Source organism: Theropithecus gelada, chromosome 13 (genome assembly GCF_003255815.1).
Source record: "Theropithecus gelada isolate Dixy chromosome 13, Tgel_1.0, whole genome shotgun sequence".
NCBI lineage: Eukaryota > Metazoa > Chordata > Mammalia > Primates > Cercopithecidae > Theropithecus > Theropithecus gelada.
Genome location: NC_037681.1, coordinates 5,361,365 through 5,385,030, shown reverse-complemented (window position 1 = coordinate 5,385,030; position 23,666 = coordinate 5,361,365). Strand labels below are relative to the sequence as shown.

Genomic DNA, 23,666 nt, shown 5'->3' with positions numbered 1-23,666 from the left:
ATAATGTAAAATTTACCATCTTAGCCATTTTAAATATACAGTTCAGTGATATTAAGAGCCATATTCATAATGTTATACAACCATCACTACCATCCATCTCTAAAACTTTTCTTTTTTTTTTTATGTTGAGACAGAGTCTCGCTCTGTCGCCCAGGCTGGAGTGCAGTGGTGCTATCTCGGCTCACTGCAAGCTCCGCCTCCTGGGTTCATGCCATTCTCCTGCCTCAGCCTCCCGAGTAGCTGGGACTACAGGCACCCACCACCATGCCCGGCTAATTTTTTGTATTTTTAGTAGAGACGGGGTTTCACCCTGTTAGCCAGGATGGTCTCGATCTCCTGACCTCGTGATCCACCCGCCTTGGCCTCCCAAAGTGCTGAGATTACAGGCGTGATCCACTGCGCTCAGCCCCAAAACTTTTCATCTTGCAAAACTGAAACTCTACACCTACTGAACAATGACTCCCCAGTACCCTCTCTCCCCAGCCCCAGCAAGCACTATTCTATTTTCTGTCTCTGATTTTGACTCTCTAGGTACTTCATACATACAATGTTCATCCTTTTGTGACTGGCTTATTTCACTTAGCATAATACAGAATTTTAAATGTCTCTCTTAAGCCAATTTAATTTAAAAAACGTGGTGTGAAAATGCATCCGGCTTATAAGGTGTGGTTGAGCAACCAGACTTGCAGGACACACACCAACAGAAAAGGAGAGGTGTGGGTTCTTTCTTTTTTAAAAAAACAGGCTGGGCGTGGTGGCTCATGCCTGTAATCCCAGCACTTTGGGAGGCCAAGGTGGGCAGATCACGAGGTCAGGAACTCGAGACCATCTTGGCTAACACGGTGAAACCCCGTCTCTACTAAAAAATACAAAAAAAAAAAAAATTAGCCGGGTGTGGTGGCGGGCGCCTGTAGTCCCAGCTAGTTGGGAGGCTGAGGCAGGAGAATGATGTGAACCTGGGAGGTGGAGCCGAGATCCTGCCACTGCACTCCAGCCTGGGGGACAGAGCAAGACTCTATCTCAAAAAAAAAAAAACAAAAGCAAATATAATTGCAACAGATCAGTTAGAATTGTTCTTGGTTTTGGGTTTGGTTTTTTTTTTTTTCCGGAATTTTTTTTCTTTACCATTAGACTTTAACTTTTTAGAGCAGTTTCAGGTTTGCAGAAAAGTTGGGCAGAAAGTACAGAGAATGCCCATAGGTCCCCTCCTGACACACACAATCTCTCCTATTATTAATGTCTTTTATTACTGAGCTGCATTTTTTGCAATTGATGAACCCATACTGATACATTATTATTAACCAGAGTCCATATTTTACATTAGGGTTCACTCTTGGTGTTGTACAACTCTGTGGGTTTTGACAAATGTGTAGTGTCGTGCATCCACCACTACAGTATCTTACAGAATTATTTCTTGGCCCTAAAAGTCCCCTGTGCTTTGCCTGTTTGCCCCCGTCTTCTCTTCCCTACCCCTACTAGCCCGTGACAACCACCCATCTGTTTCCTGTCTCTATAGTTTCATCTCTTCCTGGCCTGGATTTCAGAGAACAGAATCGCTGTTGCCCACCCCCTCCCCTTCATTGAGTGAATTATCCATACTTAACCTTTTCTTTTTTCTCCTTTAGTGGACAACTTTTCACAGCGGGAGATCGAGGAGTTTCTCAGTGAGGCAGCGTGCATGAAAGATTTCAGCCACCCAAATGTCATTCGACTTCTAGGTACTTCTGAGAAATGTGGGAGTGGGTGGCCAAGGGGCTCTGCTGATCTGCTCTGTACCAAAGGGAAAGATCTCTGGTGTAGATACGTTTACACTTTGTATAACCCCAACATAACCTATAACATTGAGGTTTTCACCCAGACTTCTCTTCACCATGATGTTTTCTGAGGCTGATAGTAATCATGAGCTTGCATTTTCTGGACACTGATGGGCTCAGGAATGATTTGAGTTTTCTACAGAATTCTGGAGAGTATGAATTAAATGATCCTCGGTTACTCAAAGGCAAGACACAGAGGTGGCCGTGTTATAATTTTTATGAATTTAAGGTTATACATGAATTAGACAGCAGTGGGATAAAGCTGAAAAAGTAGACAAATTCCACAGGTTATCTTTGAGAAGTAATTTATTAACCTATTTGAAAGCACTGATTTCTGGCCAGGCGCGGTGGCTCACACCTGTAATCCCAGCACTTTTGGAGGCCGAGGCAGGCGGATCACATGAGGTCTGGAGTTCCAGACCAGCCTGGCCAACATGGTGAAACCCTGTCCCTGCTAAAAATACAAAAAAAATTAGCCAAGCATGGTGGCAGGTGCCTGTAATCCCAGCTACTCAGGAGGCTGAGGCAGGAGAATCGCTGGAACCCAGGAGGTGGAGGTTGCAGTGAGCCGAGATCGCACCATTGCACTCCAACCTGGGGAACAAGAGGGACACTTTGTCTAAAAAAAAAAAAAAAAAAAAAAAAAGAAAGTACTGATTTCTTAAGATTATGGTACATTGATGATTTCATGGAATATGATTTAGCAGTTCTATAGAATGTGATTTAATGTAATTTGGCTTTGCAGCTCCGTTACCCAAAAATTACAAAAGAGGAGATTAAGTATGGAATGGATGCTATGTAAGTGACTCTGTCCCAAGAGAGAAGAGTAACCTGGAAATAATTGAATTTTCTGCTAGCTTTGGTTTTTTGTTTTTGTTTTGCCATCCTGTGACTGGATACACTACACGCTAAATTCTTTTGAGATCTTTCAAAGTTTTATAAGACTGACACTGCAGAGAGATGTGAAAATCAATGTTTGTATACAGTATTATGTCAAATTCACTACTGTTATTCATTCACTGCTATTGGCTTTAGCCGACTATGAGAACAATCTCACTTTGTGATCACACCACAGAGTGCAGGAGCTTTGCAAGCCTGGGATCAGGTGACAGCCTCTGGCTCTCAGATTCCATGATAAATGATATTGTAGCTTCTCCTTTACAAAACTCTTAAAATTCAGGGATGTGAATTTTACCTACAGCCCTTCAAAGTTGTTTTACTAGTTTAAGCATTTGCAGTGGACTTTTTCACATGATTAAATAACTATCACATGAAACTAGTTCGCCCTTAAATCTTGTGGGGTCACTACCCCTCAGACTCAGTCTAACAGGAATTCCTGGGTTTCTAGATGGCTATAGTTGTTACAGTTTGATTTGTGAGAGCCCTCATGCCCTCATTAATCTGAAAGGGGGAAAAAAAAAGTAGTGGACCCTGTGTGTGTTCCATTTTCTAGAACAGGTGTGAGTGAGGAGCTCTTGGGTTTTTTAAACTGTTAACTTGGTAACACATGGCTTCAGTTTGGCCAGTGGTCCTGCAGGGCTTTTCTGGTCATAGTAACAAGGGCTCTTTGTAATTGATGCTGTGTTTGTCATTTCAGGTGTATGTATAGAAATGAGCTCTCAAGGCATCCCAAAGCCCATGGTAATTTTACCCTTCATGAAATACGGGGACCTGCATACTTACTTACTTTATTCCCGATTGGAGACAGGACCAAAGGTAATGATCTCTTTGTGTTACCCCGAACGCTTCTCAGGGCTTATGTGACTTAGTCAGGACAACCAAATCGTCTAACCTTGAAAGTGAAGCCAGGAAGGAGAGGACGCTGATCTTTGTTCAGAGCTCCCTGTGTGTCCAGGGGTTGAAATGTGGGGTCTATCCTCACAGCAGGCCTGCTCCAGGTATTATTATCCTGCTTTATGGTGGGGTAAGTGGCTGTGTGCACAGTCTTATGGACAAAGCTTTACCAACTTGAGTTGGGTGGCCCAGGCTCCTGATTCTGCACTTCACACCCCTCATGGCCGCATACTCCCCAGAGCTCGCAGACCAAGGGAAGGCCATTGAAGATGGCTCTCCTACAAGAAATTTTACAGAGCCCATTCTGGATTTCAACCTTTGAAAAAGTGTTGGTGACCCAAGAGGACTGCACAACCGATGTTCTGAAAAACATTTGTAACATTTTACTCCCTACGTTGACTTACCCACCGTGAGTACTGTGACGCCCTGGGAATTTTGGATGTAGCTATAGAGGCAGTTATAGATCATCTAGGAAATTTAGGACCACAGGCACGCCCGCCTTTCTTCAGGGTCAATTTTCAGTATTGACTTCGAGGGTTGTAGCATTAAGGAATCATAGCCACTGGGGATGTTGTGTCTTTCATTTCCTAGGCCTCCTTATCTGAAACGAAAACAGTATCCTCCTGTTACGTTTTGTGGACAAACGGTGGACTGCGGGGAGCAGGCAGTGTGAGTGTGTCCTGACTACGTGCCTGGCTAAGCAGGACGCCCTTCCTGCCTTGCACGCACCTTCTCGGTCTGCTGCAAAAGGCAGCGATCCTGCAGCGTTCTGGTTGGGACACATGTGGGAACAGGGTGTGGCTGGCCTCTGTCAACAGTCATTCTCTGACTGGGCAAAAGGGCAAAAGTCACTCCAGATCATCACTGCCCTTAATCACAGCCGTAAGAAACCACAGGTCCTGGGAAGGAACCGCACCACCCAGTCTACACCTTGGCATTCTCAGACACACCCCACCTTTGTCGCTTTAGCTGCCATCAGTATCAGGACCGCTGAGTGCAGTAGGGCGGTTGGGAACTACTGCTTCCTTCACTGCATCAGCAATGGCTGCGGGAAAGAATTCTTGCTGCTCTTACTTGATGGTCTGATGAGTCCACAGGATGAAAGTGTAAGGAAATGAGTTCTTAGGGACCATGAAAACTCACTCCTACTGGCTCTGCAGACAAAACATAGAGGGGAAAATGTCCCAGGCAGCACTGGTGTGGTGGAGATCTGCACACTCCAATGTATCTACAAACCTGGGGTGACAGTGGCCTAGGGTCAGCCAGGTCCCTTTTCCAAGTGAAGCGGTGCCATGAAACTCACTCACAAACTCTTAACCAAAGAAGGCTTATTAAGTTCTGCCCAGGTGGCTCACGCCTGTAATCCAAGCGCATTGGGAGGCCGAGGTGGGCAGATCACTTGAGGTCAGTTCGAGACCAGCCTGACCAACATGGTGAAACCCCATCTCTAATGAAAAAATACAAAAATTAGCCAAGTGTGGTGGCAGGCACCGGTAATCCCAGCTACTTGGGAGGCTGAAGCAGGAGAATCACTTGATCTAGGAAGGCGGAGGTTGCAGTGAGCCGAGATCGTGCCACTGCACTCCAGCCTGGGTGACAGAGTGAGACTCCATCTGAAAAAAATAAAAAAAGAAGGTTTATTAAGTTCATTAGTTCACTCTGTGAACAAGTGCTGACTCTGAGGTGGGCACTGAGCTCTGAGGACACTGGAGGGAACATGACAGATGTGGTTCCTGCCCCATGGAGCTGACCTGCTGGTGGTGAGTGAGGGGAGAACAGGAGACAGACAATTGGTTATTCACAGTGAGGGAGCCATGGGCACCAGGAGCACAGGGGCTCAAATGCCCAGTGGGCCAGGCAGAGCCCAGCGGGGGCACAGGGGCAGGAAGTGTGCAAGGTAACTAGACTGGGGGGTGTGGTGTCCGTGCACAGATGCAGAACCTCATGGTGGCAGGACCAGAACTTCTTCGTTTCAGTAACCTGGAGAAGGTTGGCAGCTAGATCAGAGATGGTGATTGGAATATGCTGCGGGCTCTGCCGCTTAGAAGGAGGGATTGCTGCAGAGAAATGTGAGTTCCCTTTCCCCCCACCCCCCACACCCAGTCATTGAGCATCTTCTTGTCAGTGAAGCCACATTCCTTCTAAAAGATGTTTGGGCCCCGTGTGCTGTCAGAGAAGCTTTTTGTTTTTGGAGTCCCTCTTTTTGGCTTGTTCCTTATAACATCTCTGGATGCAGGGTGCCTTTCAGTTCCCCGGTAGAGGCTGCATGGAGTTGCTTTCTAGTTGTTCACTGAGGGTCAACTTGCTCACTCCATTCATCTTTTCTTTATCATGAGTCTGTCCATCCTCAGGATCAGAAGACGTGTTGGGAATTGGCAGGCCAGCATGCTTGCCTCAGCAGTGCCCCTAAGAGGGGCAGCAACCCCTGCCCTGAATCCTTCCAGCACGGAGAAACTAGAGAGAAGCAGAACCTCAGACAGAAGTGTGCCGACCTCCAGTAACTTATGAACTTAATAACCACAGGTCACAGGTGACTGATGGAGTTACAGTGAGCCGTGATGACAAGAATGACAACTGAGGGCCTTCCTGGGGGAAGTCGGCTTAGAAAAACACTAGTCCTCATCCCAAGAGACAGGTCCATGTGTAGAAACAGCCCTTTGTTTAAAATTTGGGAAAGGTGAAACAAACAGGCAAAAATGTGAGATGCAATTTAGGGTCAGCACATGCCAGAGCCTGCTTCTCTACTTCCAGCTGACGTTCTTGGTATCTTATGCCTGTGTGTGATGCAGGGGAGGGGACTTTTGCTTTTTTTTCCCCCCTTTTACTCTTTCTCTTCTTCCTAGGGACAGTCTAAGTGACCAGGAGCGTGGCCCCGTTTCTTTTTTCCAGTTCCCCCCTGGCCCCACGCCCACACGTACTCCTGTTCTCTTCCATGAGAATGCACTTATCCTTCACCAGCATGAGTACTAACCGTAGACACAGGAAGCTGTTAAAAAATCACCGAGACTCTTCCAAAGAGGTGAGGGGCCTAGTCCAACACAGAAAATATTATAGACAGGGCTGAGTATTTTCCTCCTCTTTTACCCCCAAAAAGAAAGATGATTGCATTATAGGAAGTCTGTAAGGGATTAAAAAATTACCCACAATTCCCAACACCTTAGTACAATTGTTGGTGATTTCAGACATTCAGCTCTCATTGTTCACTCCATGCCTACATTTCTCATGGCCTTCACGTCACTACATACACTCCTGCCCCTGGGATGATAGTGGCTAACCTTTCTCAAGCATGTAGCGTAGGCCAGCCTGTATTTTGTATGTATTAATGCACCAATGGCACAACAACCCTAGAAAGTAGTTACTAGTGGAATCTAAGGTGAGGAAACTGAGGCACAGGGGGCCATGGTGAAAGCAGGATTGGCCCCCAGGCTGCACACTGTGTGCCTTCAATGCTCTTCTGACTGCCCCATTCTGTGTGCACCCCTCCCCAGCAGGGCAGCGCCCAGACAGATCCCTATGAGTGGTGGCACCTCATCTTCTTCAGTGGGTTTTGTTTCATGTTGACGGGTGATTTTACTTACATTTAATTTATGGTGTGTCGTATAATTTTGTGTGTTTGTGTGTGTGTGTGTCTGTGTGTGTCTGTGTGTGTGTGTGTGTGTGAGAGAGAGAGAGAGAGAGAGAGAGAGAGAGAGATGGAGTTTCGCTCTTGTTGCCCAGGCTGGAGTGCAATGGCAAAATCTCAGCTCACCACAACCTCCGCCTGCTGGGTTCAAGCGATTTTCCTGCCTTAGCCTCCTGAGTAGCTGGGATTACAGGCATGCGCTCCCATGCCCAGCAAATTTTGTATTTTTAGTAGAGACGGGTTTCTCCATGTTGGTCAGACTGGTCTCAAACTCCCCAACCTCAGGTGATCCTCCCGCCTTGGCCTCCCAAAGTGCTGAGATTACAGGCCACCATGCCTAGCTGGTACGTTGTACAATTTTTCTAATAATTTATTGCGGGTCTGGGAATTTCATGTTATTGTACAAGAGTGCATTTTGTAGCAAAAAGATTAAAAATACACAGGGCTATTTGGTGGCCCAAAATTGCCTGTCTTTATTTGTGAAGCTTAACTCTCCTCCCTGTTTTGGACACCTGTGTAAATATGGTGAGCCTCATATAGGATCTCTTTCTTGAATTTTTATAGAGGAGAAATAGAGGAACAATTTATATTCTTTTAAATTATCATACAGTAAAATCGACCTGTTTTCCCTTTTTGTTACGTAAGTCTAGGAATTTTAACACTTATATAGTTTAATGTACCCATAATCCTAATCAGGATATGGAACAGTTCTATCACCCAACAAAATTCCCTCCTGCTACCCCTGTATACACCTTCTACCCCCGTGACTGACCCATGTAACCACTCATCTTTTTTCTCCCCCGATAGTTTTGTCTATCATACGTGTATAATTTTTTTTTTTTTTTTTCTTTTTGAGACAGAGTCTTGTTCTGTTACCCAGGCTGGAGTGCAAGGGCGCAATCTCGGCTCACCGCCACCACCGCCTCCTGGGTTCAAGCGATTCTCCTGCCTTAGCCTCCTGAGTATCTGGGACTATAGGCGCCGGGCCAATTTTTTTTGTATTTGTTCTAGAGATGGGGTTTCACCATGTTGGTCAGGCTGGTCTCAAACTCCTGACCTTAAGTGATCCACCCGCCTCAGCCTCCCAAGGTGCTGGGATTACAGGTGTGAGCCACTATGCCCAGCCAGTTTATAACCTTTTGAGACTGGCTTTCTTCACTCAGCATTATTTCTTTGAAATCCAGCCAAGGTGTGTATATCAATAGTTCATTCCTTCTTTATTGCTGTGTAGTATTCCATTGTATGCTTATACCACAGTTTATCTGTTCACCTGTTTAGAGACATATGGGTTGTTTCTAGGTTTTAGCAATCATGAATGAGACTGCTGTAAAACTCACATACAGATTTTTGGATGAAGTCTTCATTTTTCTAAAGTAAATGCCCAAGAGTAGGTTGCTGGGTCATATGGTAAGGGCATATTTAACCTTATAAGAAACTGTTTTCCAGAGAGGCCCCTCCATTTCACATTCTCACCAGCAGTGTGTGAAAAATGCAGTACTCCTTATTCTTATTAGGACTTGGTATTTTTGGTGGCTTTTCTGGTTTTTGCTTATAGCTGTCCTGATTGATGTAGAGTGATATCTCATCGTGGTTTTTATTTGCATTTCCTGAATGACTAATGATGTTGAGCATCTTGCCATGTGCTTATTTGCCATCCTTATATCCTCTTTGATGAGTGTCTGCTGTTCAAGTATTTTGTTCATTTTTTAATGGAGTTGTTGATTTTCTTATTGTCAAATTTGGGGAGTTCTTTATATAATCCAGATACAATTATTTTGTTGGATATGTGATTTTCAGAGCTTGTTTTCCAAGTTTGTAGCTTGTCATTGCATTCTCTTAACACAGGCAAAAAAATGTACATTTTGATAAAGCCCAATTTATCAGTTTTATTTTTTAATGAATCATGCTTTTGCTCTCTTGTCTAAGAACTCTTTGCCTAACCTCTAGTAAAAAGATTTTCTCCTATTTCTTTTCTAAAGATAGTGTGGTTTTACATTTTACATTTAAGTATATGACCAATTCTGAGTTATTTTTTGTATAGGGTTTGAGATTTAGTTTAAGGTTTGCTTTTTTTGCATATAGATGACCAATAGCATTTGTGAAAAGACTGTCCTTAATCCATTAAGTTGCTTTTGTACCTTTGTCTAAAAGCAGTTGGTTGTACATTTCTGAGTCCTGGGTTCTGTTTCGATAAACTGTGTTCCCATCCTTTGCCCCTACCACATTGTCTTGATTACTGAAGCTTTGTTATAAATCTTAAAATCACCCTGTGTGATTCCTCCTACTTTGTTCTACTTTTTCAGAATTGTTTTAACTGTCCTGGTTTCATTGCCCTTCCATTGAAACTTTAGAATCAGCTTATCTGTCTCTGGCAAAAGTTCTGCTGTAATCTTATATCCTTTTGAACAAAATAACAAGTAAGGGAAACAAGTACACAGACTTTACTGACTGATGAATAGTTTCCATTTGCAAAAAAATACAAGTGTATTTTCAATGATGGAAAATAACTTTCAAGTATTAAAAAGATAAAAAGGAATGTAGTTTCCTATTTTGTTACTTAGTAGCCACAGATAAGATGGAAGACACAAAGTGCATAGACAAACAGAAAAATCAAGCTTTTATTCAGATCTTTTCTTTGCTGCCTGGAACAAATATCTCGTGTTCCTGCTAGAGCAGCGCAAGACTATTATCAGTGTATTTGACACTGTGATGGCCCAATATCAGTGTATTTAAACGTGCTTCTCCAGGAGGGCTTGGGTGCTGGACCCATAGTGCCACTCTACCCAGGGCAGACATCACCGCTGGAGCTGTGCAGGGCAGACAGGCAGATGATGAGACACGACCCCAGGTCTCATGGAGATCTATAGTACAAAGGGAGATAGTCTGTAATAACATATGCATCACACAGCGATGTGAGCAGCCTGCTAGAGCTTCAGGGAAGAAACGAGTTCTTACTGGAGAAATGTTTAAAATATTCCACACTGCTGACCGGGCATGGTGGCTCACGCCTGTAAGCCACCTTTGGGACGCCAAAGGTGGGTGGATCACCTGACGTCAGGATGTGTCTGGAGTTGGTTCCTTCGGGTGGGTTCTTGGTCTTGCTGACTTCAAGAATGAAGCCACAGACCTTCGCAGTGAGTGTTACAGCTCTTAAAGGTGGCACGGACCCAAAGAGTGAGCAGCAGCAAGATTTATTGTGAAGAGCGAAAGAACAAAGCTTCTACAGCACAGAAGGGGACTCAAGAAGGTTGCCACTGCTGGCTGGGGGTGGCCAGCTTTTATTCCCTGATTTGTCCCCGCCGACATCCTGCTGATTAGTCCATTTTACAGAGTGCTGATTGGTGCATTTACAATCTGCTAGCTAGACACAGAGTGCTGATTGGTGCATTTTTACAGAGTGCTGATTGGTGCATTTACAATCCTTTTGCTGGACACAGAGCCCTGATTGATGCACTTTTACAGAATGCTGATTGGTGCATTTACAATCGTTTAGCTAGACACGGAGCACTGACTGGTGCGTTTACAATCCTGTAGCTGGACAGAAGAGTTCTCCAAGTCCCCACTCGACCCAGGAAGTCCAGCTGGCTTCACCTCTCAAGGAGTTTGAGACTGGCCTGACCAACATGGCGAAACCCCATCTCTACTAAAAACATAAAAATTAGCCGGACATGGTGGTGCATGCCTGTAATCCCAGCTACTTGGGATGCTGAGGCAGGAGAATCACTTTAACCCAGGAGGCAGAGGTTGCAGTGAGCTCAGATCGTGTCACTGCACCACTCCAGCCTGGGTGACAGAGCAAGACTTCATCTCAAAAAATAAAAAATAAATTCCACACTGCCATCATGGATTTCCTCAAAAGAGTGGTAGGAGGAGTACAGTGGAAAATTAAGAGAAGCACACAGTCAGGATTAGAATGAGCAAAGACCAAATGATCTGGGAACATACCCATGTTTTGAGAGAAGTAGATTGTCTCACATGGCAACAGCAAAGCAGTGGAAGGATGGGAGAAGGGGTGATAAAACAGGAAAGAGAAGTTGGGGTCAGTGTTTAGGTTCTACAACAAGTAGAATGACTTCACCAGCATGTAATACAAAACCCAACTCAAAATGACTTTCAGCGGAGATACAGAATCTCATGCAATAAAGCCCAGAGGTAGCACAGCTCCAGAGTTGGCCATTTTGTCCTCAACATCATCAAGTGCCCCAAAGTGTTCCACCTTTTTCTGTTCGTCTGCAGCCGGTGCTCCACATGGTTACAAGATAGCAGCTTCTCCAGCATCATGTCCTCACACACCCGTCTCCAGAGATAAAAGAGAGAGGCCTGTCTTTTGTTTTTCTTTCTCTTTCTCTCCCCTCTCTTTTCCTGGAACAGTGCTTTTTTTTTTTTTTTTTTTTTTTAAGATGACAGCTTTATTGAGATACAATTCTCCCATTTAAAGTATTCAATTCAGTGGTTTTCAGTACGGTCACAGGGTTGTGCAACTACTACCACAATCAATTTTAGAACACTTTCATCACCTAAAAACAAAAAGAAAACAAAACCGACCCCATACTCTTCAGCTGTCAGCTCCTAATCCCTTTTACCCTCCTTGTTCCCAGCCCTAAGGAACCATTAAACTTCTCTGTCTCAGTCTCTCTCTCTCCCTATTTTGGACATTTCATTTTAATAGAATCATATACATTTGTAATCTTTTATGACTCGCTTCTTCTACTTAGCATAATGTTTTCAGGGTTCTTCCATGTGATAGCATGTGACAGTATTTTATTCTTACTTATGACTGAATAATAGTCTGTTGAATAGATATACCATGTTTTGGTTATTTATCTGTTGATGGACAGTTGGGTTATTTACTTTGGGGCTTTTATGAGTAATGCTCTATGAATATTTGGTACAAATTTTTGTGTTGATATATGCTTTACATTATCTTGGGTATATACTAATTGTAGAATTGCTGGGTCGTATGTTAACTTCAATGTTTAACTTTCTGAGAAACTACCAGATAGTTTTCTAACGTAACCACATCATTTTTTGTTCTTACCAGCAACGTGTGAGGGTTCTAGTTTCTCCATGTCCTCACCAACACTTCTTATTATCTGACTTTTAAATTCTAGCCATACCAGTGAGTGTGAAGTGGTATCTCACTATGATTTTGATTTGCATTTCTCTAATGACTAATAACATTGAGCATATTTTTATGTGCTTATTGGCCATTTGTATGTCTTCTTTGAAGAAATGTCTATCTGACCTTTTACCCATTTTTAATGTGACTGTCTTTTTATTATTGGGCTATAAGAGTTCTGTATATATTCTATTTATTTTTATTTATTTGTTTATTTTTTTGAGATGGAGTCTCACTCTGTCACCCAGGCTGGAGTGCATTGGCGTAATCTCAGTTCGCTGCAACCTCTGCTTCCCAGGTTCAAGTGATTCTTCTGCCTCAGCCTCCCACATAGCTGGGATTACAGGCATGCACCACCATTCCTGGCAAATTTTGTATTTTTAATAGAGATTGGGTTTCACTATGTTGGCCAGGCTGGTCTCGAACTCCTGACCTCAGATGATCCACCCACCCCAGCCTTCCAAAGTGCTGGGATTACAGGCGTGAGCCACCACACCTGGCCTGAGTTCTGTATGTATTCTAGATATGAGTTCCTATTAGATGGGTGATTTGTAAATATTTTCTTCGTTTTGTGGGTTTCCTGTTCACTTTCTTTGTGGTATTCTTTGAGGCACAAACATTTTTATTTTTGGTGAAGTCCAGTTTTCTTTTTTTCCTTTGGTTGCTTGTGCTTTTGGTGTCATATCTAAGAAACCATTCCCTAATCTAAAGTTGCAAAGATTTGCCCTTATGTTTTCTCCTAAGAATTTTATAGTTTGTGATCTTACATCTAGGTCTTTGATTCATCTTTTGATCATTTGAGTTAATTTCTGTATATGGTTTGAGGTAGAGGTTCAATTTCATTCCTTTGCAGGTGGCCATTCACTTGTCTCAGGAACATTTGTTGAAAAGACTATTTTTCCCTTATTGTCAATGGTCTTGACATCCTTCCTAAAAGTCAGTTGACCATACATGGCTTTATTCTTAAACTTTCTATTTTTTTCCATTGATCTGTATTTTTATCCCAGTACCATACTGTCGTAATTATAGTTGCTTTGTAGTAAGTTTTTAAGTTGGTAAGTTTGAGTCCTCCAACTTTGTACATATTCAAGCTAGTTTTGGCTATTCTCAGTTCCTTGAGTTGCCATATGACTTTTAGGATCAGCTTATCAATTTCTACAAAGAAGCCATCTGGTATTCTGATAGAGCTTATGTTGAATCTCTAGATCAATTTGGGGAGTATTGCTATCATAACAGTATTAAGTCTTCCTATCCATGAACACAGGATATCTTTCCATTTATTTAGATCTTCTTTAATTTCTTTCAATATTTTACAGTTTTCAAAATACAATTTTTACAATTCCTTGTTAACTTTATTTCTAAGTATTTTAATTCTACTGTAAATGAAATTTTCTTAATTTCATTTTCAGATTATTCATCACCAGTACATAAAAATACAGTTGATTTTTGTGTGTCCATCATGTATCCTACAACCTTGCTGAACTCATTTATTAATTGTGCTACACAATTATTTTTTAAGTGACTTTTGGTCACAGTCTCCAGGAATAACAGAAGTGTTCTAGGAATAAAACAGCACAAAGGAATAGTACCTGATACTCATTGCACCTTCATGAATGACAGACAGTACGATGCAATATTTCTTAGGACCCAAATCCTTTCCTGGAAATTAGTATCCAGAAAACCAAATACCCAAATAATACAGAATAGAGGCAGAAAATGTCCATGCCTGATTTTTAAACAATTCCCTTACTTAAAGATAAAGATTAAGACAGTTCATTTATTTATACAGTATATAATTGATATGTGTCTTGGTTGGAAAATAAAAATCATTAAAAAATACAATGTCTTCATGAGTACCATTTTGTAAAACTCATGTATGGAAAGCAAGCCATGGCAAATCCAGTGCCTTGGGGAGGGTACATAATGGATGGACCCATTCATGACTGCCAGGGACTTGTGCAAATCCTTTTCTGCAGGGCCATGGTTGCACTAAGACACTTAATTACTACATTGAAGTTTTATCAGCAGCCATCCTCATAACTGATTCCAACAGTGACTGGTTTTTCTAACACAGCAATCTAGTTTGATTTTTATAAGCTAGAGAAAATACTAGACTGTTGAAACTTACAGGCAGGCCCTACAGACACAAAATGAAAATTCCTGAATATGTACTTGTAGTGCTTTGGTCCTGTGATAAGAGGTGAAGACTCTGCTAATTTCTGTTTGGAAGAAACAAGTATCTTTCAAAACATTTCAAAGTAAAATGGTAGCAGATAGGGGTGCCTAATTGGAAACAGCTCATCCTAAGTGGACTTTTCCCCTCCCAAACATTAGACCCCTGCCACACACACGCACCTCACCGCTGCTGAAGCCAGATCACCTGTCCCTTTCCCTCCTCTGTGCAACGTGTGTGCTCTGTCCCACTCTGAAGGACACAGGGAAGGATCACATTCGACCTCATACCTTATGAAAAGAAACAATGTCATTCACTGTAAATACTTTTAAAGATGAGGAAAGAGAATATGATGTTTGCCAAGAAGTTTAACGTTTTTTTTTTTTCATTCCTTTTTAAAAACCTTATTTGTGATATTAGTGATATGGAAATAAAAGATTTGTTTCCTTATTTCATCACTACACCATCATAAATTAAAGCATCCTTCCCCCTTCAGGCGAAACTGCTTGCAAGTTTTCCTTTTTAAAAGATAGTCTTTCTTCTTGTCTCCTCTATCATCTAGCATATTCCTCTGCAGACACTACTGAAGTTCATGATGGACATTGCCCTGGGAATGGAGTATCTGAGCAACAGGAATTTTCTTCATCGAGATTTAGCTGCTCGAAACTGCATGTAAGAGTCCTCGGCTATCCTGGAAGGATTGGGCCCTCATGGTGTCTGGTCTTTGCAGGGATAAGGAGATGACCTGTTCCTGTTTAGATAGGGAAGGAAGCTGCAGTCAGAAGGGTTATGGTGTGGCTTGCTCCGAAGATGGAAATATGGCTGGGTGTTTGGGAGTTTTCATTGCCTCTGCATCTGAGAGTCTGGTTGGCTTCCAAAGCTTTCCCTTATGACTCCAGTTTACCTTCACACTCTCACTCAGGTAGGAATGCGAGGTGTGACCCCTGTGATCCTTCCCCATGCCATCAGGTAGCTTTGGACCTAGAGTTATGTACACATCAGCTCCTCTTAAAGACAGCAGTGAAAATCGTAAAGGCTTTTCCCTACATTTACACACCACTCCCTTAGGAAGAAGTTTTGTACTTTGAATACGTGGAAGCTGTCCTTTCACAGCAGACAATGGCTTCATTATACAAGAAATGTGGACTTAAGTTCGCCCCATTTCTTCGCCCTGCTTCAGCAGAGCCATTGTCTGCTGTAAATCTTCAAAAACTGTTACTGTGTCTTGATTTTAAGTTTTTTATTGCAAGAAGAGGGAGTGGTCCTTCAATGGATTTTGTCATTTGTTTTTCTTGGTCAGAGATGTGACAATAGGGCCTGGCCCCTCCCACCTCCCAGCCAGCCCTGCCCCTAGGGCTCCTACCCCTTTCACCTCATTTTTGAAAACCCTAAAGGGGTTTTGGTTTCGTTATTGTTTTTATTTAACTTAATTTTTCCACCATGGAGGGAAAATCATGAAAAGTCTTTTTCCCTTACTATTTCCTTCATGTTTTCCCAGCAGGCAGGGTGACCAGCTTTGCAGTTTACCCTGGCCTGAGGGGTTTCTCAGGACAACGAATTTTCAGTGTAAAAAGTCAGTGTCAGGCAAACAGGGACAAGTTAGTCGCCTTCCCCAGACCACTTTATGTCTATTTCTTTTCCTTCTCTTGCTTTTATTCTTTCTTCTCCTCCTCCTTCTTCTTGTGTAGGAGCTGTTTTAATAGCTTGGGCTACAAATGCAATTGTAGCCCTTTAATTTCTCAGTTAGTTCCTTAAGCACCCACCTGACCATCTTAGCAAGAAGCCCAGCATCTTGTTCTTACTGCATGTAATTCCCCATCTTCTCCAAACTCTCAAGGGGCTTACTTAGTCCACAGGGTCAGTGCCGCTTCCAGACCTCTGGGAGGAAGGCTGCTGGGGTCCTCCATCAGTCCACCAGAGGGCCCTGGTTTTGAGCTACTGCTTTCTGCTCCTGCTATGCTGTGTCTCCATGTTCTCCAGCTGTTTCTAGCCACTGTGCACAGGTGCCCTTGCTGGTCCGCATCCCACACAGATCAGAGTGATGCAAGATTGCATCACTTGAGGTCAGGCGTGGTGGCTCACACCTGTAATCCCAGCACTTTGGAAGGCCAAGGCGGGCAGATCGCTTGAGGTCAGGAGTCCGAGACCAGCCTGGCCAACATGGTGAAACTCCATCTCTACTTAAAAAAAAAAAAAAAATTGCCGGGTGTTGGTAGTGTGTACCTGTAATCCCAGCTACTCAGGAGACTGAGGCAGGAGAATCGCTTGAACCCAGGAGGCGAAGCTTGCTGTGAGCCGAGGTCGTGCCACTGCATTCCAGCCTGGGTGACAGGGCGAGACTCTATCTCAAAAGTCTCAAAAAAAAAAAAAAAAAAGAAAAGAAAAGAAAAAATTGCATCACTTGCTCTTACTCTTGCTCTTGCTCTTGCTCTGCCATTGGTCCCAAAGCAGCATGCTCACAGGCTGATGGTGTCTCTGTGTTCTTTTGGTCAATTATCATAAGTGTTTTCACCTGTGTCTGATATAGACCAGTAATTTAAGGCATTGCCTCTGACGCTGCTGAAGACATAACCTGCTCTCTGTAGGTTGCGAGATGACATGACTGTCTGTGTTGCGGACTTCGGCCTCTCTAAGAAGATTTACAGCGGCGATTACTACCGCCAAGGCCGCATTGCTAAGATGCCTGTTAAATGGATCGCCATAGAAAGTCTTGCAGACCGAGTCTACACGAGTAAAAGTGACGTGGTGCGTACACAGCTTTGATTCAGGGGCCCCACGGTGCAAAGAGGAGGGCACATTGGAAGAAATGACTTCGGCTGGTGTGGCAAGACATTTTACTCTTTGATAAACTGAGGATTGGGAGCTTGCTCAGACCTGTCTTTTCTGTCTTACCAGATACTTTAATGCAGGTGAAACAGAGGTTCTGGTGAAGTGTCCTGACATTCAGAAGATGGGTGCTTTGCAAAAGCCGTTAGTTTCTTCCCATTTTTCCTTGCTGTCGAAGGATGACTCATGGCCCACAACGAGGATATTTCATAGTCACATTAAATTGAATGGGTTCATCCGGTGGCTCTTGGCACCTAGATGCTATATGAAAGGTGCTGTGTAATTACGCCCTTGACCCGAGATTAGGGAAAGAAAGCACCTCACAACCACAGTGGAAGAGAGCATTAAGACGACGTGTGACGAGGCTGTTTCTGCCTTTGCCAGATTTCCCGGAACAGCTTTTGTAGAAGTGGGGAACTGTGACACTCCAACCCCACGTTATTGCGGCGTTGGGAGAGCAGTGCGTCTCACGCATAATTGCCAGCTTTGTGCATGATCATCAGTGTTTAGGGAAATGGCCTTTGCCAGTGAAAAGGTCCATTCAGGCTTTGTGGAAAGGCTTGCATCCTAACTTGTTGCTTTGTTCCCAGTGGGCATTTGGCGTGACCATGTGGGAAATAGCTACGCGGGGAATGACTCCCTATCCCGGGGTCCAGAACCATGAGATGTATGACTATCTTCTCCATGGACACAGGCTGAAGCAGCCCGAGGACTGCCTGGATGAACTGTGAGTGGCTTCTCCGTCTCCCTTCCATACTCTGCATGGGGCAGCCACTTGGCTCTGCAGTGACCTCGGAAACACAGCCATGGGAGGGGAACGGGACTGCTGTTAGCCAGATGGGCATGTGCAGAGGGGTGGCACCCGCAGACACCCTAGGCCAGGAGCCATTCCTGATGTGGGAGACAGTGTGTGGTATCTCCAGTGAGCCCACTGAGGCTCACTCATCCAAAGGGCCTCAGCCTCGAAGGACAGGCACTGTCAAGATAAGGCAATGGCACCGGTCCTAAAATTCCTTACACACCTCTAGGAAATATATCCACAGAGAACAGGTTTGCCTTATAGTGCCTGAGGTCCTTGAATGATTCCTCACCCTCTTTGGGTCCAGTTATCCTTTTCCTTCTATGTAGCGTTTCAGACACTCCACTCACAGTAGTATCCTTCATCAGGAAACTGAGAAATCTAAACCAGTGACTTTGGGATCGGGCTGCTTATCAGAATCTCCTGGGAGATAGTCTAACAATACAATTCCTCGGCCCTGTTCCCGGAAATTATGATGCTTTCGGTACAAAGTGGGCCCAGAAGTGTGTGTTTTGGAATGCTCCCTGGGGCTGGGCGCCGTGGCTCATGCCCGTTATCCCAGCACTTTGGGAGGCCAAAGAGAGAGGATCGTTTGAGCCCAGGAGTTCAAGACACAGCCTGGGCAACATAGTGAGACCCTGTCTTTATTAAAAAATAATAAAATAAAATAGTCCCTGAGAGATCATGTGTTTAGACAGGAGAAAGAACCACCAGCTGTGACACACACAGCACACATCCCATCCTAACAGGGCCCCCATCTTCAAGGCCAAGCAGTATGGGGAGGAGACCCAGGCCTTGGAGTTAATAAGCCAGGCTCTGCTTCCTTTTTTTTTTTTTTTTTTTTTTTTTGAGATGGAGTCTCGCGCTGTCGCCCAGGCTGGAGTGCAGTGGCCAGATCTCAGCTCACTGCAAGCTCTGCCTCCCGGGTTTACGCCATTCTCCTGCCTCAGCCTCCCGAGTAGCTGGGACTACAGGCGCCCGCCACCTCGCCCGGCTAGTTTTTTTTGTATTTTTTAGTAGAGACAGGGTTTCACCGTGTTAGCCAGGATGGTCTCGATCTCCTGACCTTGTGATCCGCCCGTCTCGGCCTCCCAAAGTGCTGGGATTACAGGCTTGAGCCACCGCAGGCTCTGCTTCCTAACTGGCCCTGTGAGTGGCCATGGCAATTAATCTCCCCCAAGCACTTTGCTGACCTTATTAAAATAATTTCTTGTGGCAATTCCGGTAGCTTGGTGATGGGGATTTGAACCTTCCTAATGGGGAGTCTCCTCCCTGTATAATAAGGGCCACGGACTTGGAGAGGGGCATTCTCACCATATTTAGTGAGAACATTTCAGGACTGTGGGCCTGCGCTGGCTCTGTCATGGAGTGCCATGCCTGGGCTAGAACAGGTGAGTGTGGACAGCACCCTCCCTACACACACACACACACACACACACACCCTGCTACCTCACATGGGAGAGAGAGCCTGGGTCCATGGCAGCACCCTCCCTAGACACACACACACACACACACACACACACACACACACACACACACAGGCCCTGCTCCTGCTGCCTCACATAGGGGAGAGAGCCTGGATCCATTTGCCCACAGGCCTCCCAGGTCCCTTCTAAGCCAAAAAGAAGGAAACTGTTTTAATCAGAGCCTCGTGCTGTTGGTAGTGGTTGGTGGTTTTTATTGTGGTGGTAGATGTATAACATTAAGAAGAGAAACAAGCACTGTAAATCCTTTAAAACATCCTGAAATGCTAATACAATTAGTTCTAGGGTTTCATGGTAGTTTTTAAAAGTGCCATGTTTATGAAGTGCCTGCTTCTGAAAATAAGGAAGCGTTTCAGTCAAACAGTATTGACTATGGAAAGAGTTTTGTTGCAGTTTCTTTCTTGGCTTTCCTTGCCCACCAAAAAGTAGTTGATATTTGCAGTGATTATGTTGGGTCTTAGCAAGGTCTAAGCTGTGTCACGTTGTGGTTTTTAGAGCCAAAACAAGGGAATGCTGAGTTGGTTTTCTGTGAGACATTTTAGGGGACAAAGCAGCAGAGTCAGCACACGCCGTGTGGCTAGGGAAATCAGGCAGAAAGGGGCAAATCTGCCCCTATCCCTGCCTCCTGTGGGGCCCATGCACTGGGTGTGCTAAGGGGGCTATGGCTGTGCTGTGGCCTTGGGCCCTCATGAGCCAGGCTTTCTTCCATCTCCTCTCGAATCTACATGCTGGGTAACAACAGCATCCCCCAAAGAGGCCTCTGTTCCATTTCTGAGACATTTCCTTTGAAAAATGAACTCAGGCTGAGTGCAGTGGCTCATGCCCGTAATCCCAGCAGTTTGGGAGGCCGAGGTGGGTGGATCACCAGGTCAGGAGATCGAGACCATCCTGGCGAACACAGTGAAACTGTCTCTACTGAAAATACAAAAAAATTCACCGGGCTTGGTGGCGGGTGCCTGTAGTCCCAGCTTCTCGGGAGGCTGAGGCAGGGGAATGGCGTGAACCTGGGAGGCAGCGGAGCTTGCAGTGAGCGGAGATCGCGCCACTGCACTCCAGCCTGGGCGACAGAGTGAGACTCCATCTCAAAAAAAAAAAAAAAAGAAAGAAAAATAAACTCAGGCTGGGTGCAGTGACTCATGCCTGTAATCCTAGCACTTTGGGAGGCCAAGGCAGGAGGATTGCTTGAGGCCAGGAATTTGAAATCAGCCTGGGCAACATAGTGAGACCCCATCTCTACAAAAAATAAACACAATTAGCTGGATGTTGCAGGGCATGCCTGTAGTCCCAGCTGCTCAGGAGGTGGGAGGATCGCTTGAGTTTAGGAGTTGGAGGCTGCAGTAAGCTATGACTGTGCCACCACACTCCAGCCTGGGAAACAGAGCAAGATCCTGTCTCAAAAAAAAGAAACAACAACAACAACAAAAAAAAACCCCAAAAAACAAATCTAAAGTGTTTCACATGATGGCTGAAATAGTAAACGTGAGGGAAAGGTCAGTGACTCTTCTTCTTAGTGAAGGAGGCAGAGGTCACAGATGAGAGCAGGGGCCATGTGTCAGATGGACTGGCACTGCCGCCGACTGTTGGCGTGACTTCAGTCAGTTCCTCTTCTCTCCAGGCCTCAGCTGCCCTGTCTGTGAGTGGAACTGCATCTCTTCCTTCGTGGGGCTGCAGTGAGGAGTAAACGGTTAGGGCCCATCAGCCCACACACAGCTGGCACTTTGCTGGTCATGTTCCACCTGCATCAGCCACCGTGAAGCTGCAGTTGCGCAGACTCAGGGGCTCCTCTCCAGGACTCACCTGATGCCCATCCCAGCACCACCCTCGCGCTTCACACACATGACCAGCCTAGCATTGCCCTCATACTCTTATTCATCCTGGCACCCAGGACCTGGCATGTTGGCTGGCACAGAGCTGGCCCTGCCTCTTGCCTGCTGCCTGTCTGCCCCAAGGACCCCAGCTTACACCCACCTTCTCCATCTCAGAAACCCTCTTCTATCCATTGGCCTATCCCTTCCTCCACTGCCACCTGAGGCATCTGAGATCTGGAGAAGGGACAAGGTGGGAGTCACGGTGGGCTGAGTGGCAGAGCTGGGTAGATACTGGCTAGCACAGTGGAAGCACAGCTGATAGGAGACGGGCATCATTTCCCTGTGCAGAATTGCAGCCCTGCACTCGGCCATCCTCAGGGCCAGGAGCAAAGCAGGTGCTTGAAAAATATGAGTAAAGTCATACATTTACAAATTTTGTAAATTCACATCATTGCATTTAATTGTGATAAAATATACATAACAAAATGGACTCTCCTAACCAGTGTGTACAACTCAGTGGCGTGAAGTACATTCACACTGTTGTATAACCATCACCACCATCTATCTCCAAAACTCTTCTTATCTTGTAAAACTGAAACTCTCTACCCATTAAACTAATCCCATTCTTTCCTCCCCACAGCCCCTGGCAACCTATATGATCACATCTTTTATAAAATCTCAACAGAAAAATACAAATAACCATTTACAAAAGCAATTACCAAACTTATTTTTCTTTCCATCCATACAATTTTATAAAATCTAAATCACTAAATATCACAGCCTTCCTATGACTTATCAGATGGGGGCTTCTTGTTAATCTCCTTGGTCTACTACTATGAAATTGCCCTTTTGTGGGAGTAGGTTAGACAGCATACATGTTCACCATGTCTTTAAAAGTCATATTTATATTTTTATACATTTGATAAGATATTGAATATAAAAGGAAAAGAAGTTTCAAAGTGATATTGATACTATTCTACTTGGAAATAAAGATAAATTATTTAAACACTTTCTCGTAAGACATGAAATAAATGAAAGTAAGTTAAATACCACAGCCTCTTGATGAAATAATGAAAAGGAGATTATGTCCCTGAGAACAGAATGTCTCAAAGCTCATCTCAGATGGCAAACGATCAAGGAGGCCCTGTGGAAAACGGAGTCATGCAAATTGACTTATGCCTGAAAACCTCAAAAATAAAAACAGAAACTGTCTGTCAAGTCTAAGTGACCATCTAAAGAAGTTAAGACAGGGAAACAAGAAAGAACCCCCAAGCCTGAGATGAGAACAAGGATTGTGAGGCAGGGAAGTGCGCCGTGCCATTGTCTAGGCCTACATTCAGGATCAAGCTCTTTACATGCATGGCACTTTGCCAGCCTCCACCTTCCGGATGCATGTGCAAGTGTTGATAAAGGCTGGTCCAGTGGACAGATGAAAAGATATTATACATCTACGTGAATGAGAGCTGCATGTTGTGTGTGAAGTACCATGTTCGTAGAATTCGCCAAAGGTTCTCTAGGCTGTAACTAAATGTCAATATGGAAATTGCATATTTCTGTTCGTGAGATGCCAGTCATTTATTGCATGGGTCAGATGATTTAAATTTGGGTCATTTTTTTGTCCGGTGACATATGAATTATCAGTTTCTCAAAACAGAAAGGAATCAAAATGAAATGATGCCTAGGCATGCTGGTGTGCACCTGTAATTCCAGCTACTCTGGAGGCTGAGGCAGAAGATCACTTGAGCCCAGGAGTTCAGGGGTCCTCGACCAGCCTGGGCAAAATAGCAAGACTTTGTCTTATTTAAAAAAAAAATATATATATATATATATATAATTATATATATGCATGTGTGTGTGCATATGTATATGCACATATATATTATATATACACATATATACGTGCACACACACACATATATATGTACACACACACACATTTCAGGGCCAGGCACATTAATTGGCATGTATGTGTATGTGTGTGTGTATATCTATATGTATATGTATATATTATAATTGATAGACCTGACATTTCAGGGCCAGGCATATTGGCACGCATATATATATGTGTGTGTGTGTATATATATGTGCCATATATGTGTATGTGTATATATATGCACCATATATGTGTGCGTGTATATATATATGCCATATATATGTGTGTGTATATATATGCCATATATGTGTGTGTGTCCCATATTGGTCTATCAATTTTAAGAAAAGAAACATT

General features: G+C 44.1%; 1 protein-coding gene across 3 annotated transcripts in view; it reads left to right on the top strand.

Moving 5' to 3' along the window:
- Window positions 1-23,666, top strand: part of MERTK (MER proto-oncogene, tyrosine kinase) — a 134,147-nt gene that overhangs the window by 108,517 nt on the left and 1,964 nt on the right. For 2 of the 3 annotated variants that reach the window (XM_025354799.1, XM_025354798.1), the window contains exons 14-18: window positions 1,626-1,718; window positions 3,412-3,530; window positions 15,085-15,194; window positions 17,108-17,267; window positions 17,939-18,075. In XM_025354799.1, coding sequence (XP_025210584.1) covers window positions 1,626-1,718; window positions 3,412-3,530; window positions 15,085-15,194; window positions 17,108-17,267; window positions 17,939-18,075 — 619 coding nt within the window. Of the gene's footprint in view, window positions 1-1,625; window positions 1,719-3,411; window positions 3,531-15,084; window positions 15,195-16,278; window positions 16,330-17,107; window positions 17,268-17,938; window positions 18,076-23,666 lie in introns of all 3 variants that reach the window. The other variant, XM_025354797.1, reaches the window with a different exon arrangement.